Here is a 17,099-nt window from a genome sequence, read left to right as displayed (position 1 = left end):
AGTATTAGCTAGATTATTGACCTGCTACTGGCTGAATTCTGTAATCATTACACAAGCAAAATTTCCATTGAAGGTAGTGAGAATCTTGCCTGCCTCAGAACTGTAATACTAGACTCTGGTTTACATAGGCCATCCTTTTATTCTTATAAATTCCCAAAATTAATATTCTACTCTGTTCTCTGATACCTGGTGTTCTTGTGTGTATTTGCACACTAATCTTTTTAGTTGTATGTTGGGAATTGGGTTTGTAATGTGCACCATTGGCTGCCTTTGGGAGTTCATCACTTTGCAGATAAAAACAGGGACCAGTTTCAACATTTTTAGGTCTAGATTATGATGTACTAATCAGTAGACATAGTAGCTGCTGTGCTTCTTTCTTGGCTTGTATATGCTATAATATCTGAACCTATAGCTAGCACTTTGAATGCTCTTGCATTTAGGAACATCTTATTCCGATGAGTTAATAATTCCTCCCTGTCCACTGAAATTCTAGAATTCACTGCCTTAACCACAAATGGTCTTTATTCCATAAATTCTGTTTGATTCCATTGTGTTAGAATAGAAAGCCCGAAGAAACAAAATATAGTGAAGCTCATTTTTAACATACCTCAGATTTTTAAATGAAAAAGCAGCTCTGTCTTTGTAGGCAGCACTTAAGACATCAAGAATTTTTAATTTTAATAATCCATAAGAGTAATTTCATATGATGTCTCTTTAGGAAGAATGTACTCCTCATTTATATGATTTTTATCATATCTTGCACCATGTAAATTAATTTTAAACTTCTGGCAGGTAATGACCATTATAACCCAATTAGAAATCAAACCTTGGAGGTCTATGCACTCCTGCGTAGAACTGCCCTTCATGTGAGTTACACTCATACTGAGAGGCGAGGCAGCTGGGTCAACACTGGGATAGGTAATGACTAGGTGCCTTTATAGGGAGATGGGAATGCCAAAGGTCCTGATCTTAGAAGAGGCTGGGTGCCCTCAACAGTTACTGAATTCGAACCCTAAATTACTCCTGTTTTAATATCAGCCATTAAACTTCCACCAACAATCCCAGCTTTCGTTGTTAAATACAGCAAAGCCTGCACTTAATACCCCCAAGTATTTTTGTTCGAACTTTAAAGACCCTCTTTTGCTAAGCTGTCCTGCTGGGCAGTAGCTTAAGTCAACCCTTCTCTCACTGATTTCCTCCCAAGCCTTCATTCCAAGCACTTCCACCTTTTCATATTCTATATGTATATATATCTCCTTACTATATGTTCCATTCTATGCATCTGAAGAAGTGGGCTGTAGTCCACGAAAGCTTATGCTCAAATAAATTTGTTAGTCTCTAAGGTGCCACAAGTACTCCTGTTCTTATTCCAGGCACTGTTTCCAAAATCACCTAATGACTTCAGGAATGATAGCAAATCCCCTAGGTGCTGGTGGAATGCAATTGCAAAAATCCTTCAGGTGGAAGCTGCAGGAGGAAGTCTCGTGTATAATCAGGGCCAGTCCATTCAGATCTTTATAAGGCAGCAATACTAATTGAAACCGAATTGGTCGCACAATGGGTCCCTTTGGCCTTAAAACTGCTGAATAAATCTACAAATGAACCTACAAACAAACCATTTTAAAAAACATTATATTTAAAATATATAGAGCCTCATAATTTGGCATTTTCTGTGTTGTAACTTCACAAGCCTAAGGAAAACTATATATCTATTTCCCACTTGATAAAACTTCTTTGTGATATCCAGGGGCACAAGCATAATGATGGGCGTATTAGGGGTTGTCTACAAGGTGCAGCAATGCACACTAATGTGTTGCACATTAATTGGTGTGTAAACTCTTCAGAAATCGCACCCCTATAGCGCACATGGCCGCACCATGTGGACACGTGCTTAGAAATGCTTAGATGGGCAGATAGAGGCACTTGTGCTGGGTCAAAATGTGAATGCCAATTCAAGGAATTGTTTTCAAAAAGCATTCTTCCTTATAGATGTCTGTGGATTTCTTGTGTGTCTTAGATAGCTACATTCAAATACTAATGAACCAACCTCTGGTCCTGCTATTCTTTCCTGCTCTTTTTAATGGACTTGTCTTGTGGAAGCCATAGCTCCAAAACAGAGCCTACAGTCCTAGCACCACGGTGGCAGTTTTTCTGCTGGACACAAGTGAATGGCAAGTCGTGTGCAAATTTGTGAAAGGGAGGCATATTCACCTTATCTCAATACTCTGCACAACTCATTGCAACTCTCAGTATGTTGGAAGATCTAGTTCTCTTCAGTGTTACACGGTTACCATAGGCCCAGTCTTGTCCCTTGAGGGACTACACCTTATTCCCATGAACGGTCCCATTGAAGCTTTAAGGACTGCTCATGTAAGGGTTACTGGCTGCTGCCCCATATTGTTAATGGTCAGAGCTCTTTAGTCACTTTTAGTTAGCTATCTGCCATGGGGCTGTGAACTGACTCTGCTTTAAAGATTAAGAAAAACAGAGTTGCCTGAATTTTGGCCATTTCACATTCTGAAACCCAAATCAATCTGTCCTTTAAGATTCACTAATTACTATTTTGTGTACACATTTGTATATACAAAATCTGAATCAATATCCGGAAGTGATTTATGCTGCTGGAAATGCATCTGCTTAGCTAATACATTGAAGAGAATCCTTTAAAGTCCAGTATAATTTTGTCCTTCTCGTAAAAGCAAGGAAACACTCATGTTTTAAAACGAAGGAAGGAAGAGAGGAAATGTGACTACAAATTTTGTAAAAATGGAAACAAAACAAGCCATGGGAATGAAGCGAGGCCTTGCAGATGAGGGACAGAATTACTTTATGTACAATTTGATGAACAGTGATTTTTTTATAGTGGCCAATGGTCTATGTTAAGATATACACAAACCATTGCTGTAGGGTTGTGAGCTGGCTCCTCTTGGTAAAGCTTGCTGAGAAGCAAAAGGTTTGGTTGTTTTTTAATTTCCCCTTGATTTTGTTCGCCTGCAATTTGCAATAACAAAATGTTAGCATCAATACATTGTACTTCAGTAAGTCACTTTTTCACAAAAGGCAGATCTGGAGCAAAACTTTTTAAACTGCCAACTGAGACCTGTGATTCAGTATTTCAACATTGTCTATTTTTTGATGATGCTTATTTCCATTCCAGTTCTTGTGATCTGATGATTAACCCAGTGAAGTAATATATAATCATTTAACCTTCCCTTGCCTGTCTTGCAGTAGTCACAGGAAATCTATTCCCAAACCAAAAACAAATCTTCTTTGATAGCAACATAGTGAGTAAAAAAAATACTGTAATGTTAGGGTGAATGAATCATAGTAGCGGAGAGGAGAGGAGAGGAAAGTCTAGATTCTTTAATTTTGGGGGAATATGTTTTGCCTGTAAGTAGTTGAACTTTATGTATTTCTTTATTTTAATTATATGAAAGTTAATTGTTTTATTAAACACTAAAGAATGTATTGGAAAAGAAACTGTTCCCAACATCAGTCTTTTCTCTTTTGCGCTTGTATTGTGAAATAGGTAAAAGTTGTGAAACTGATGATGGTAGTGTCTGAGAAATGAAACTTACGAGGGTTTTTTTATTATTGCAGATGTTCTAAAAAATTGACAAATTAAATTTGAGGAAGCAATAAAGTTTGCTGCATTTGTTTCCATTAAAATAAACTGCTAAACACTGCAACTGCATAACTTTATAGTGATTCTAACCTTTTTATTGCTATCCATTATACTTATGTAGCTGTGATTTTATTTTAGTTTAAAGTATAAAATGTACAGACCATAAACAGATAAAAATAGTTTAATTTACTCCAACTTAAAATAGTGCTGTCTTTTTAAGTTTTATTTTAAACATAATGAAAAAAACAGGAGACAGAGAATCTTAAACTGAAAATAGTTAACATGAAAAGTAAATAACTAAAGTTGTCTATAACATGGAATATTTTACTGTTGCTACTGAAAAAAAGGCTTCAAAAAAAGAATAAAATGAGCTTTTTACAATTGTCCTTAATTTTTGTAAATCACGCTTTCTGAAATGGGAAATGTTTGTTCCTCTCTGGAAGAAAATATTTTAATTTAAGGTAGGCAGTTCACTTTTTGAATTGTAGGTGATTGTATTAGATTACAAACATCTTTAAAGCATAAGCATTTACTTCTTTAAAGTAAAATGTTAATTTATATTTATGCTGCTTAGCATAGACTCAAAATCTATCTGTAACTTAGTTATATTATAATTATGTTCTATAAATGTTTTGCTAAATGTTACCTCATAGCTCTTTTGCTAGAGGGTTTGTTTCAAATTCTAACTCATAAATATATAATAGTAAAAATTAAATGCAATCTACTTCCGTTGTAATATAGCACATACCTGTTTGAGTAACTGGATTTTAATGTCTTATAAAATTAGTTTAAAGATGTATTAAACCTAGTTTAATACAATACTGTGTAAAAACTTTACTTGGTTTAAAGTGCAAGTGTCACTTTAATTCCATGAACATTGTGAAACAGTTGGCAAAATAGGAACTGAAAGTGTCATGCTCATATTGAATATTGTTATAAAATACCTAGAGCAACATCTTATGAAATTCCTATGCAGAAGGCAGCATTTTCTTTAGTTTATCCTTTCAACAAAGATGTAAATTCTGTTTCTGAAGTAAAATTGGCTTTTAAAACAATACTTTAATAGGCTTTTCCAACATAAATAAAATTGCCAGTAGGTACACTTTTAAAACAGTATTTCCATGTTGATCTTCATTAGGCCATTGGAGTGGCTGTTTTTTCCCTTCATTTGTGTTGCTCTTAATGACTTTTATTGGTGGCCGTGTGATCATACTGAAATTTTAAAAGGGTCTCATTTCCTCTCTGCTCATCATACCTAACTCATGTTAACCTTAGTGGAAGTCGTGTGTGTACTGAGCAAATGAGATCCTCACATGTATCACTTCTCTTACAAGTGCTTATACATTAAACTGTTTCATATTTGTTTTCAATTCAGAAATAATTTTGAAGAAATTTTAGTATGAGAAGCAGCCACCCAGACTAACCAAGAGCAACGTATTTGACATATGAAAAGTTTTGGGCTATCCTACTTCATAGATCAATTGTTATTTACAGCCACAACTTTTCACTGGTGACTAAAATGTAGGTATGTTTTTGTGATTATTGCATAACAAGCTGCTTTCTTTAATGCCTAGAATTTCCCTGGTTGCTTTATCCAGAAAGTCTGGCAACACAAAACCCCTTAACATAATTTCTTATAAATGCAAAAATAGAAGATAAAATGGTGGAAAGCATTGATAATCCTGCGGTAGCTTCTCAATTTAGCTAAAAGGCAAGATGGTACCATGAAATGTCTCAGATATGCATTTCCATATACCTAGTATAATAAACTGCTTCTTCTCAGACTCTTTTTTTTTTTCCCTTGGGAAGAAAGTTCAAAGCATAAAGATGAGAGAGTAAAAATATGCAACATTTATAGATACTTTTCCAAATTTAAATTTTTAGTCCCGGTCCCAATGAAGTCACTGGGAGTCTTAAGATTTAAACAGGAGCAGGAATGGGCATGTTTGTAACCTACTTGTGGTTTCAATAGCCTGCAAACTTTAAATAGAAACAAATTGGAAGGAGTTTTAAATATAACTATTTTATCCTGTTTTATTTGTCAATAGAATGTGTAGATAGTGGGTTACGAGATGGTATATATGAGATGTTATTACTATTCGTATAGCAAAATTTCCCACTAGAGTATCATAAAATAGAATATCGGATGAGCTCATTTTAAAAAATCCACATAAACATTAAATGCCCCATTATGGGGGGGGGGGGTATAAAAATCTGACTTCTTTTTTCTATTTTCTTTAATTTATAGTATTAATTTTTGCTAGTCCTAATTTGGAAGTGTTCTAAAAACAGTAGTTTAAAACAGAAAATTTCAATGATCGCTCTTTCTACAATAATAGAATTTCTAAATTAAGAACTTTTTTCAGAGTATAAAACTCGCATTAAGTAAAGTTGTAGTATGGATTTTAATGGTGACATAATTGTGTTTAAACAGAAAAACACTTAGGTTAGAACAATAAGCTTTTCACAGTCAGGCCTAAACCTAAAATTATCATTCCAACTCAAATAACTCAGTTAATTACTAAGAATCCTCCAAATTTGTTGGTTAAAAAGTGCCATAATGAATGGGTTTTATTTTACTGTAGTTTGGAGAAAAGATGCAATGTTATAGGAAAGATCTTTTTAACAAAGGTGAACAATAAGTGGAATAAATATTAAGTTGCTTAAATATTTAATTTTTTTACTTCAAAAATGTGTGCGCACGTGAATCGCATCCATTTACTTCTGCTGTTCATGAAAAATATTTGCTGTTTATATGTGTTAGCTTACGGTTCTGAAGGTTCTGTTATAATAATGAGAATAAGTTTTAAAAATGTATAGGTTGAATTACATTAGCATATCTAGCCATGAAAGGGGTAGGGGGGTTAATAATCAGATTGTTAGGCAAGATGCTTGCTATGAAAGGAGGTTGTGTCTAACAATCTTTGTAACAGAATATAAAAACATACATAATATCTGACTTTTGACAAAATCTTATCATTAATGTGAACTCCCCCAATTTTAAGCATCCTAATATCAAAGTATTCCCATTTCATATTGTACAGTTTGTTCCAAGGCTGAATAGATGTCTTTGCACATGGATCCACTTAAACAGACTTGTTTTAATTTGAATAACAATTGTATATTCTAGCAGGTTTCTGTTTTACTTCCTACATTTAAATGAAATTAATTTACCTCTGTGGGATTACATTTTATAGTAACTTTGATTTTAAAATAGCTATTTTACTGTCTATTTGATAAAGCAACAGACACTCTAAAGTTTATTATGTCAAATGTTTCTCTGACTTTAAAAATCAGAAAGTAAACAGCACATTAAATGACAAAGCTATTGTGTTTTAAGTGACTGAAATCAGTATTTTACAGTCTTATTAGTGATCATTGTAGCCATGTTGGTCCCAGGATATTAGAGATAGGACGGGTGAGGTAATATCTTTTATCAGACCAACTTCTGTTGGTGAAAGAGACAAGCTTCTGAGCTAAACAGAGCTCCATTCCATTGCAGTCTTAAATTAATTCCATTCTTAATTGAATCCATTCTTAAGAGCTCTGTGTAGCTCAAACGCGTGTCTCTTTCACCAACAGAAGTTGGTCCGATAAAAGATATTACCTCACCCACCTTGTCTTTTTCTTAGTGATAAAGCATTTAGATTAAGGAATTTGTGGGAAATAGAACAGAACTGTTCACCCCTATCATTTTTATAGACTTTAGTCATTTAAATGCATTATGGCACTGTTCACAGAAATATATTTTGGGGGTAGGCTACATGCGGTTAGAATAGCTCTGATGCAGAGGGAGTATAGGCTTAACATTGACATGATCGCCTTCTTCGTTGCTTTTTAAATCTCAGGGGTGAAATCCTAGCTCCAATAACATCAGTAAGAGTTTTGCCATTAACTTTGATGGGGCCTCAGAATCTCAATTGTTGTAGCAACCAGGAGCACATGTTGTTGGAGACCCTGGTTTGAGAGTGTCTTTCCACAGTGGTAGAGACGTGAGGTGTTATGGAAATACTGTGTGCTAACCTCACCTGCTATTGAAAGTACCCTCTACCATCTGTGAGACACTGATGATGGCCTTGCGGGGATTAACCTCTTCTGCGTGTATGAGGAGTAGAGCAGTAGTGGAAGCAGCAAGTCAAGGGTGTGGAAGGGAAAATATACTAGAAGGGATTATTCTGTAATGGAGTAATCTGTACCCATGTGACATAGTTTGGAAGACTTATGTCTGCAGGAAAAGCTAAAAACTGGTACCTGTAAATGTTCAGAATTTCAACTTGGCTAAACATGATGAATGTTTGGTTCCCTGACGTGTCAAATGTGCTTTCTTGTCTTAACAGCTCTCTAATTACTTGCTTGTAAAATACAAACGCTAGAGGACAGGTTTGAGAATATGAAATTATATGCTGTATGTTGCTTAGAGATGCTTTCATTTCATTTCCATCCTTATTAATGCCCTGCTTCCTTGTTTACAGGACTTTGCCTCCCGAGCTAAACTGGCCGTCCAGAACCTGGTGCAGAAGGTTGGATTCTTTGGCATTTTGGCCTGTGCTTCAGTAAGTTCATTCCAGTAACAAAGTGGGGGGGGGGGGAAGTGTCACAGAAATGTGAATAATCTGTGTGGAATTTATTACTTACCTGCAGTGAAATAACATTAAATTGCCCGTGGCTTGGTCTAGTTTTTAGCAACCCAATTTTAATCTTCACGTTCATCAAACAAGAGCTGTTCTCCCTGTTGGGGGAATGGAATGTTGGCGGTGGTAATTATTATTTGTGGAAGCACGGAGGAGCTGCAGTCATGGACCAGAACCCATTGCGCTAGGCGGTATATAAACACAGAACAAAGATGGCCCCTGCCCCGAAGAGCTTAGTGTTTTGTTTCCTTGATGTCTCAGCTTTCATCAAAAACTAAAAACTGAGATGGATTAACAAGGCAGTGAGAACAAAACAAGGGAGATGCATACTTTCAAGGAAGATTTTTAATAAGTTTAAGAAAGCCCCAACTCAGGGCTTCCCTATGAGTTTCAGGATGGCCTGTTGCTATCCACAAGATGCGGTGGTTAGTTATATGGTAAAGCTTGTTACAGTGAAGCCTGATGCTTACTGTGATGTTGCTGCTGCCTAAGAATTGGAAAGATTTATGGTCCAGTGTGCCTCATATTGAAGTTTTCAGCAGAGTAAACAAAGGTATCCTTAAAAGCAAGTTAAATGCCCATAAGCTTCTACTTCATAGCAGGCAGCAGACTCTGTATTAATCTGTATCGGTCTTGTCTAATGAAAGAGCGTGCCATGTTGCCCACTGTCCTGTGACTAGGGAGTAAGCAGGCCTGCCCCTTCTATCCTGGTTCCGTAGAGAGTGAACCAGTTCTGATTTCTGGGGATTAGTCATAAAGAACCTGTATCCTGGTTTGTTATGATTGGTTCGGGCACTACCCCCGGGTCCTCATAAAACCTTGTTTTCATTTCTGTAGATGTCTATGACGTACCTGGGCTAATAGTTCTCCACACTTCTACATTTTAAACAAGAAGCAGGAATAGAAACATCCCCCACATACGGAAGACTGTCTATGCAAAACACACAACCAGATTAAAATGGTCACCCACAGTGATTCCCCAAAATGTGTCCACAAGACATTCCCTCAGCTCACCCTACCCTAAGAAGCCTGAGAGAGCAAATGGACTAAGGAAAGGGAGTGAATTGTAAAGTCACAGCCCTCTAGCAGCCTCCTGCCTTCTAAACCAGGGGGCTGTTGGTTCGAGCACCTCCGCTAAAGGCTATGGTGATACCCTTACACAGGGGAAGCAAAAGTAGCAACGTCTCACACCTTGTAGGGTTTTAATCCAGCACCTTAAAATTCCCTCTGAAAGCAAACTGGAAGCTGTTAGGGAGACAGGGTTTTTTGTTTTTTTTCTCCCTGCTGTTGCTGACAGATGTGATTATTGGTGGGGGTGCATTGCGTATCCCAGTTGGGACCTGTTGCCATCCTTCTGCACCCTCTGTGATCCTAGCTTCTTTATTAGCTTCCAGAACTTCAGAGATGGCGAATAATATTTGTAAAAGTTAGGGCCCTTACATTTACTTGCAAAGATCAATCTGATTACAGTTTCTGGCATGGCCCTCATTATCATGTAGATGGCAAACTCCTTCCAGTTTGTTAAGCAGTCAATTATTTTTTATCAAGGTCCAAATTTCTTCATCCAGGTATAGTCAAGGGCCAGACTCCCGAGAAAATAATATCTCCCGCTTCCCCCCCCCAAAAAAAAGTAAATAAAAAGATATAGGGGTCCATTCAAAAGTATCTGGCAGTCCAGATTTGGCGTGCAGTCCACCTATTGACTGTCCCTTGTGTAGAGCTAGATCACTGAGCTGAATTATGCTCAATAAAGCTCTCAAATTAGTAAGCCTTTGTCAGGTCTGACTCATCATTCTGCAGTCACTATCTCGTGAGACGTTACCGAATAGTGTAATGTGTCTGCTTTGTTTAATGAGAAAAACAATTTAAAAATGGTAGATGACTTATCAGAGCAGTTAGACTGGGTAAAATGTGGATATTGGGAAAACAGGAGCATATGTAAACATGGGGGGAGGATGTTACTTAGTAATGCTTTGGCTTAATGTTCAGTCATTTTCTTAGTGTGATGCAGTATTACCAACTAAGGTGCATTGTATTAAATGTGAGTTAGCCTATCAGCTCAGTCTGCTTGTGCCGTACAGTATGCTATTTGTTTTCATGCATGTGGAAATTCCCGATGACTCTAGTGTACACTAAGTGATGAATTCCTTTTTAAAATGTAATTTTTGAATTTTGCTTATGAAAACATTACAAAGAGAGCATGATATGAACTTCTCATTGGCAATGCTTCAAGGAAGACATTGGATAATTCTAGGGAGGCATGCTTTGTTCCCTGTGTTGACCAAAATCATTGTGCACAACAGAGACTCCTTGCATTCTTTCATTCCCACCACAGGCTCCCTGTGTGCCATCTTCTCATCCCTCTCTATTTCAGGGACTCTGTGTCTCCTCCCTCGCCCTGCCTTGCCACATGCAAGGGGCTCTGCATGCATTTCTCTTTCTCCCCATCATTCTTACTACTTTTGTTTTCTGGCTGGGAGATAAGTCACTCAGGGTCTTAACATTGTAAACTGTATTGGGAAGATAGGCAGAGTTGACATGGGGGGTGGAGACGGAGACGACATTGTGCAGAGTTCCAAAATTATCACATTAGAGACCCACTCAATTCCATATTTTTGTCAAAAGCCTCACAAGCTCAGCCAGCAGGGCTGATTAGCCACAGTTTTATTCAATGGCAATTTGAAATGAAGCATTGCCACTATCATGAAGATAATTCCTGCAGCTCCTATCTTGAGGAAGCTGCAGCCACTTGGCCATAAATAGTATTTGCCCAGTGTTCCCAAGTTATTCTGTTGTTGGACAGGACTATGCTCACAGTTGGGCAAACCCTGGGGAGTCTGACAGTCTTCACTAGGGAAAAAAAGCATGTTTCTAACTTGTTTGTTAATTTGTAACCCTAGTATGGACACTGCAATCTGTAGCTTTAACATCTAGAATAAACCTCAACCAGCTAAGGTGTTAAAATTATAAATTACCATGTCTGTATTAGAATTTTAACACATTAGCTAACGCATGTTAAAAACATACACATTTTCCTAGTGAAGACAAGGCCATAGCAGAATGATCCTAGCCTGTGATATCCGCTATCCCTACCTAACCTCCAAAGACTACCCACCATTGGATTCCATTAATAGCAATTTATTTGGCAACCTAGCAACTAACTAGCCCTTTACCAGTACTTTGAGCCCAGATAGCTTGTCTAGATCTGTGAGAGCTCTCCAGTTTATGAACAGAATGGCAAAAGCAGCCCTAAGAGATCCTTATGGTAGGCCAGTGAGGATTTCACATCCTGTGGTTAGCTTTTTCTGGCGTCCCTCCATACTCATTTTGGGTATGTCTAGATTAGGATAAAAGGAGTGTTAAGACAGCACATGTTAGCAACATTTTAACACCCTAACGTAGGCAGGTCAACTTGTATTTTAACAGGTGTTAGCTGGTTGAGAGGAACCCTAGGTTTCCCCTAGTTAATGCATGTTCAGATACAACTTATCCCATCTATGCTATGGTTTTCATGTAGGGCTGTCAAACGGTTTAAAGAAATAATCGCAATTAATCACAGTTTTAATCTACAAATGTAGGGTTTTTTTTAATATAACTGCACGCAAAAAACCAAAACAATGTAAAACTTTAGCGCCGACAAGTCCACTCAGTCCTACTTCTTGTTCAGCCAATTGCTAAGACAAACAAGTTTGTTTACATTTACAGGAGATAATGCTGCCCACTTCTTATGTACAATGTCACCTGAAAGTGAGAACAGGCGTTTGCATGGCACCATTGTAGCCAGCGTTGTAAGATTTTTGTGTCAGATAGGCTAAACATTTGTATACCCATCCATGCTTCAACTTGTAGGCACTAAAGTGATGATAATAATTTTACATTTGTAAGCTTCACTTTCACGATAGAGATTGCACTACCATACTTGTATGAGGTGAATTGAAAAATATTATTTCTTGTTTCTTTTTTACAGTGCAAATATTTGTAATAAAAATTAATGTAAAGTTAGCACTGTACAATTTGTATTCTGTATTGTAACTGAAATCAGTATATTTGAAAATGTAGAAAAACATCCAAAAATATTTATAATAAATGTAAATTGGTATTCTAGTATTGTTTAACAGTGTGATTAAAACTGCAATTAATTGTGACTTTTTTTAATCTAGTTAATTTGTTTTGTGTTAATCGCTTGTTTTCATGTAATAGTTACAGTGTATTGGGTAATGTGATTTAAAAAAACCAACACCTTATAGACTAGTGTAGACTTGTTTTGTGAGAAATACATCTCTGTAATAGGTAAATCCAGTTAGTAGCTTTCTATAAGTAAGATGGTTATTAGTGTGGTCAAGATGCAGCTTAAGCAAAGATGGGCATGAGTGGATACCATTTGATGTGTCTTGCCTTCTTAGGAAAGTGTTGGGTGCTCATATGAACTTCTAATTTAACTTGGAATTACTAGTCTGTAACAACTTGTTAAATGTTAACCATATATTAAAACTTGAAATCTTAAATGTCACTTTTATAGCTCTCTCAGTATCTAATTTGCCTATATTTATTTGTTCACGTAACAGAACAGGGAAAGCAGAAATACTGTGGGAAAATAGCAGTGTAATTCGCTGCTACTGTAAGCAAAACATCCTTGTGTGTTTACTCGTATCTGACAGATGCAGTATGCTGTGGGCTGTATGTTAAGTATCAAGTCTTGGAATCGGTTGGTCTTTTCTTAGTGTTATGATCCCTTCTCTAAAATGTTCTTGAAATTAAATAAAAATTCAAGGAAAGAGTTTAACAATAAAGAAATCCTTTAATTTTTAATGAAATACTTTTGTTCTTTAAATAAATATCTTTGCTTTTTATTTATGACTATAAATACCAGGGTTTTTATGCCTTTCAGATAGAAATAATTACAGATCATTTTGAGCACTGACTCACATGAGCAACGTGCTTGGCAGGGAGAGAATTTGATATATCACTCAAACTGCTCGCTAGGTTTTCTATGCTTTTCATATGGAAAACGTCTGTTACTCTTTTATCCTCAGATTAAAAGAATAGCAATCGGAGTGGAATTGTCTGGGATATTGTCTAACTGAAGCTTAATGATTTAAGTTATGGGCTATAATATTAACATTTTTGTGTGTATTAAGGCACGATTTTGGGATGGTTTTGAGGAAGGGGGAGGAGTTCATTTTTCAAAGTTAGAGATATTATTAAGTAAAGTGAATGTAATGTTGAGTTCTGGTTCTTTTTTCTTTCCCTTATACTTCATAGATTCCAAATCCTCTGTTTGACCTGGCAGGGATAACATGTGGCCACTTTCTGGTTCCCTTTTGGACCTTCTTTGGCGCAACCTTAATTGGGAAAGCAATAATTAAAATGCACATCCAGGCAAGTACATGTTACACCTCTTATAAAACACCGGGGAGGATTTGTTTTAAGTCTGAGCTGCACCATTATCTCTGTAGTATTTCAGTGAGCTGTGATGACCCCTTCCTGACTCACTGTGATGAAAATTCATTTGGTGCAACAGATTTAAAAGAAAGGTTCTGTTAGAGTTACTGTACTCAAAACTTGGGCAACTAAATAATCTATGGCTATAAACTCACCGCCTACACCACTCAGGAAATTGGTGGTTAGCCAAGTTATTTACCACGGGTTTTTACCAGATGGAAAAGGCTTCATACTCATAATGAACTTACCTTTTTGGTAACACACATGCATGTTCGTTTTCAGAGAGCGCTGGAATGAGCGTTTATCAGTCAGGAAGTATTTTTAAATGTTCACTTTCACTTGAGTTAAAGTCTTAAAGAAAATCCCAATCCTTTCATCCCACTGATGTGTGGTCTCTGCTGAAGCCAACCTGGGGGCATGTGTTTGGACACCTTGGCCATTATTTTCAAAAGTCACTGGTAACTGAGACACTTCAAAGGGGACTGATTTTCAGAGAACAGGTACTTAATATTTTCTGAAAATGAAGCCCTTTCAATGAATCACTAGTCGCTTCTGAAAATGTTGATCCTAGCTTTTAAAGTAACTGGAGGAGCTTCTCACCATTCTGTTCAATGCAAGATAAATTGGTATTGTATTCAGTTACACAGCTGGATATATGATGTGTCCCTAACTATGTCACCTGCTTTGTAATCACTAGAACAAATGTCTTTTGATTCAGCATCCCTAGTACTAATGCACTGGCCACAGTTGTATAGCTTGAAAATCTTTATTATTTCATTAAAGTAATGATAGTGGGTGGCTGCATGAGATTACTTCTTCAATACACCCAACCAAAAGGATCTCATCCCAGACCAGAACTCCTGTTAAAGGGATATTCCTTCCACCTTATTTTATCTGCCTTTCTATCCTACTTTGCATAGTCTTAAAATGGAGGCCAATTCGTGGGTCAGAAATCTTGATGTTGAGTTTATTGTGAAAAGACTTGCATTGGTCAATGCCATTTTTGCCTTCCCTTGAATTTTGTATTTAACTGAGATGTGTATAGTTAAGCTTTATTTATTCTGACTTGGAAAAGACTAAAAATAAAATAGTATCTTTGGGAAGTAATTCCCAAGATCTTTTTTTAATCTGTACAGTGAAATTAATTTGAAGAGTTTGCTGTTCTCCATTGCTTTGCAGTATAATTTCCAGTGATCTACACTGGATAGTGAAAGCAACAAATATTCCCAATACCTTGTGCACTTACTTGGTAAACCCTTTCACATCATAAATGTGTTTAGCTATTAGAATTATATTTTGTGTATTGTTTTCTTTCAAGCAAATTGTGCAATAATCTGGATTTTGTAGTGATCTTGCTGTAAATTGGAATTTTAGGAAATGCAGTGGTCGTGGAAAAGAGTTAGAATAAAATTAGAGAGAAAGCCAGCGAGTCCAAAAGCATTTATAGTTGCATTTAGTTGGCCCTTTTTTAATCTGGACCATTGAATCAAAGTTTTATTAATTTCCTTATTCAGAGCCCAGTTAATTCACCTCTCATCAGATTATACATCCACTGTAGTGGAGACTGTATAAACACTATGTATCATCTCACTTACAATCTGTAAAAGGGCAAGCTATCAAATCTGACAAAAATGGGATTAACAATGGCTACATTAACAGAATTTTAACTGTAGCAAGTAGAGGAATACAATTATCATGAGGCTTTGGATTTATCCTGTAAGGCATTTTATCTACTTCCGGTCACCTTTCTGTCACTGAAATACATTCTTATTTTAATTTTTTAATTTTCAGTATCTAGGGCAATCGTCTCAACCAGGTCACTGCCTCTAAAGGGAGAAATAGTCTAATTTTCAAAGGCAAATTTGGATACCCATGGTGTCATTTATTTTGTCCCTAACTTGGTAGGTCTTTGTTCCTTACATTGCCCTTCTAGGGGATAAAGTCTTGGAACCAAAAAGATTCACTATCTTTCACTACTATGAAATTTTGAATTTTATCTACCCAAATGTATGTTTATAATGGGGACATAAATTTGTCTTTCCACACAGAGATGGGTGTTTATTATCCATGAAAACACTGGTGGAGTTGTGACCTCGAGCTTCTGGGAATTTAGGTTTAGGGAGGATGTGAAATGGTTAGCAACACAGGCTGGAAAAACATTGCAAGAAATGAAATGTATGAGGAAATAGAATAACAGTTTAAAAGCAACTAGCACTTATCTGTTCTGCTTCTTTCATTGAAAAGGATGATATTGAAAAACAATGATGCTGAAAGAAAAGTTAAGGGAAAATTATCTGTAAGTGCAGAAGAAGCCATTTAATTGGAAAGGAACATAAGTTGTCGTACTCCATTGTCCTTGCTTCCCTTTTGATTAAACATTTCTCTAACTGATGTTTTCCTTCCTACAGAAACTTTTCGTAATTATAACATTCAGCAAACATATAGTGCAGCAGATGGTGTCCCTAATAGGGTGAGTAATTCTATAACTAATACCTTCAGTGTTTGAGTGGAAAAATACTAAGGAGTCTAGTATGCTGAAAGTCAACTTTCTGCCAGAGGAGGCAATGCTTTACTCTCGAAGTGCAAGCTTTGGCCAGCAAAGCTGGTTTAGATCTTATTTGAGCTGTCATTTCTTATCCCAAAGATTTCAGCTACCTCAAGTGACATCCCGACAGTTTGAATGGATGTAGTACACCTCTACCCCGACATAACGCTGTTCTTGGGAGCCAAAAAATCTTACCGCCTTATAGGTAAAACTGCGTTATATTGAACTTGCTTTGATCCGCCGGAACACACCGCGCCCCCCCCCCCCCCCGAGCACTGCTTTACCGCGTTATATCCAAATTTATGTTATATCGGGTCGCGTTATATCGGAGTAGAGGTGTATGTACATACCATGTTGTTGTTATGAATTAGTGACACTGCTAGCTGAAGATCTGCAGTATAATCTGGTGGCTTTCTGTGATGATATATTGTGATTCCTTATTAGAAAATTAATGAACTGTCACTACTTAAAATACATAGTGTTCACATGTAGCTTAAAGGTGGAGGCCCCTAGAAGAGACATTCCATATATTTTATTATATGAAATACCTTATAAAATGTTAGTATGAAAACCTGGGCATAGCATTGTAATCTTCTCTATTACAAACATTTTTTTTTTTCATTAGAGAAAGTTGCAAGCTGTTTAGGGGTAAACTGTTCCTATTTTGAGAAAATACCTGTCTTTTTCCAGACTAGTGTGTTTCTTAGGAAATGATTCAGACTTGATTTAAGCTCAGATTTGATTTAAAATGTCAGGGGAAGTAGAGCAAGAACACATGTAATACCCAGTTTAAAAAAAAAAAGATAATTTTAAAATACAGTGTATGAATGTATTGGCATGATGGGATTTAATACTG

The 17,099-nt window shown here is 36.6% G+C and overlaps 1 protein-coding gene across 6 annotated transcripts in view; it reads left to right on the top strand.

Annotated features, from left to right (window-relative positions):
• Positions 1–17,099, top strand: part of VMP1 (vacuole membrane protein 1) — an 83,967-nt gene that overhangs the window by 53,603 nt on the left and 13,265 nt on the right. For 5 of the 6 annotated variants that reach the window (XM_039507390.1, XM_039507388.1, XM_039507385.1 and 2 more), the window contains 3 exons: positions 8,098–8,178; positions 13,519–13,635; positions 16,107–16,168. In XM_039507390.1, the coding sequence (XP_039363324.1) occupies positions 8,098–8,178; positions 13,519–13,635; positions 16,107–16,168 (260 nt within the window). The remainder of the gene's footprint in view (positions 1–8,097; positions 8,179–13,518; positions 13,636–16,106; positions 16,169–17,099) is intronic. The other variant, XM_039507391.1, reaches the window with a different exon arrangement.

Source organism: Mauremys reevesii, linkage group 20 (assembly GCF_016161935.1).
Source record: "Mauremys reevesii isolate NIE-2019 linkage group 20, ASM1616193v1, whole genome shotgun sequence".
Taxonomy (NCBI): Eukaryota; Metazoa; Chordata; order Testudines; family Geoemydidae; genus Mauremys; species Mauremys reevesii.
The sequence above is the reverse complement of the archived record's forward strand: the minus strand, read 5'-3'. Positions and strand labels throughout refer to the sequence as shown.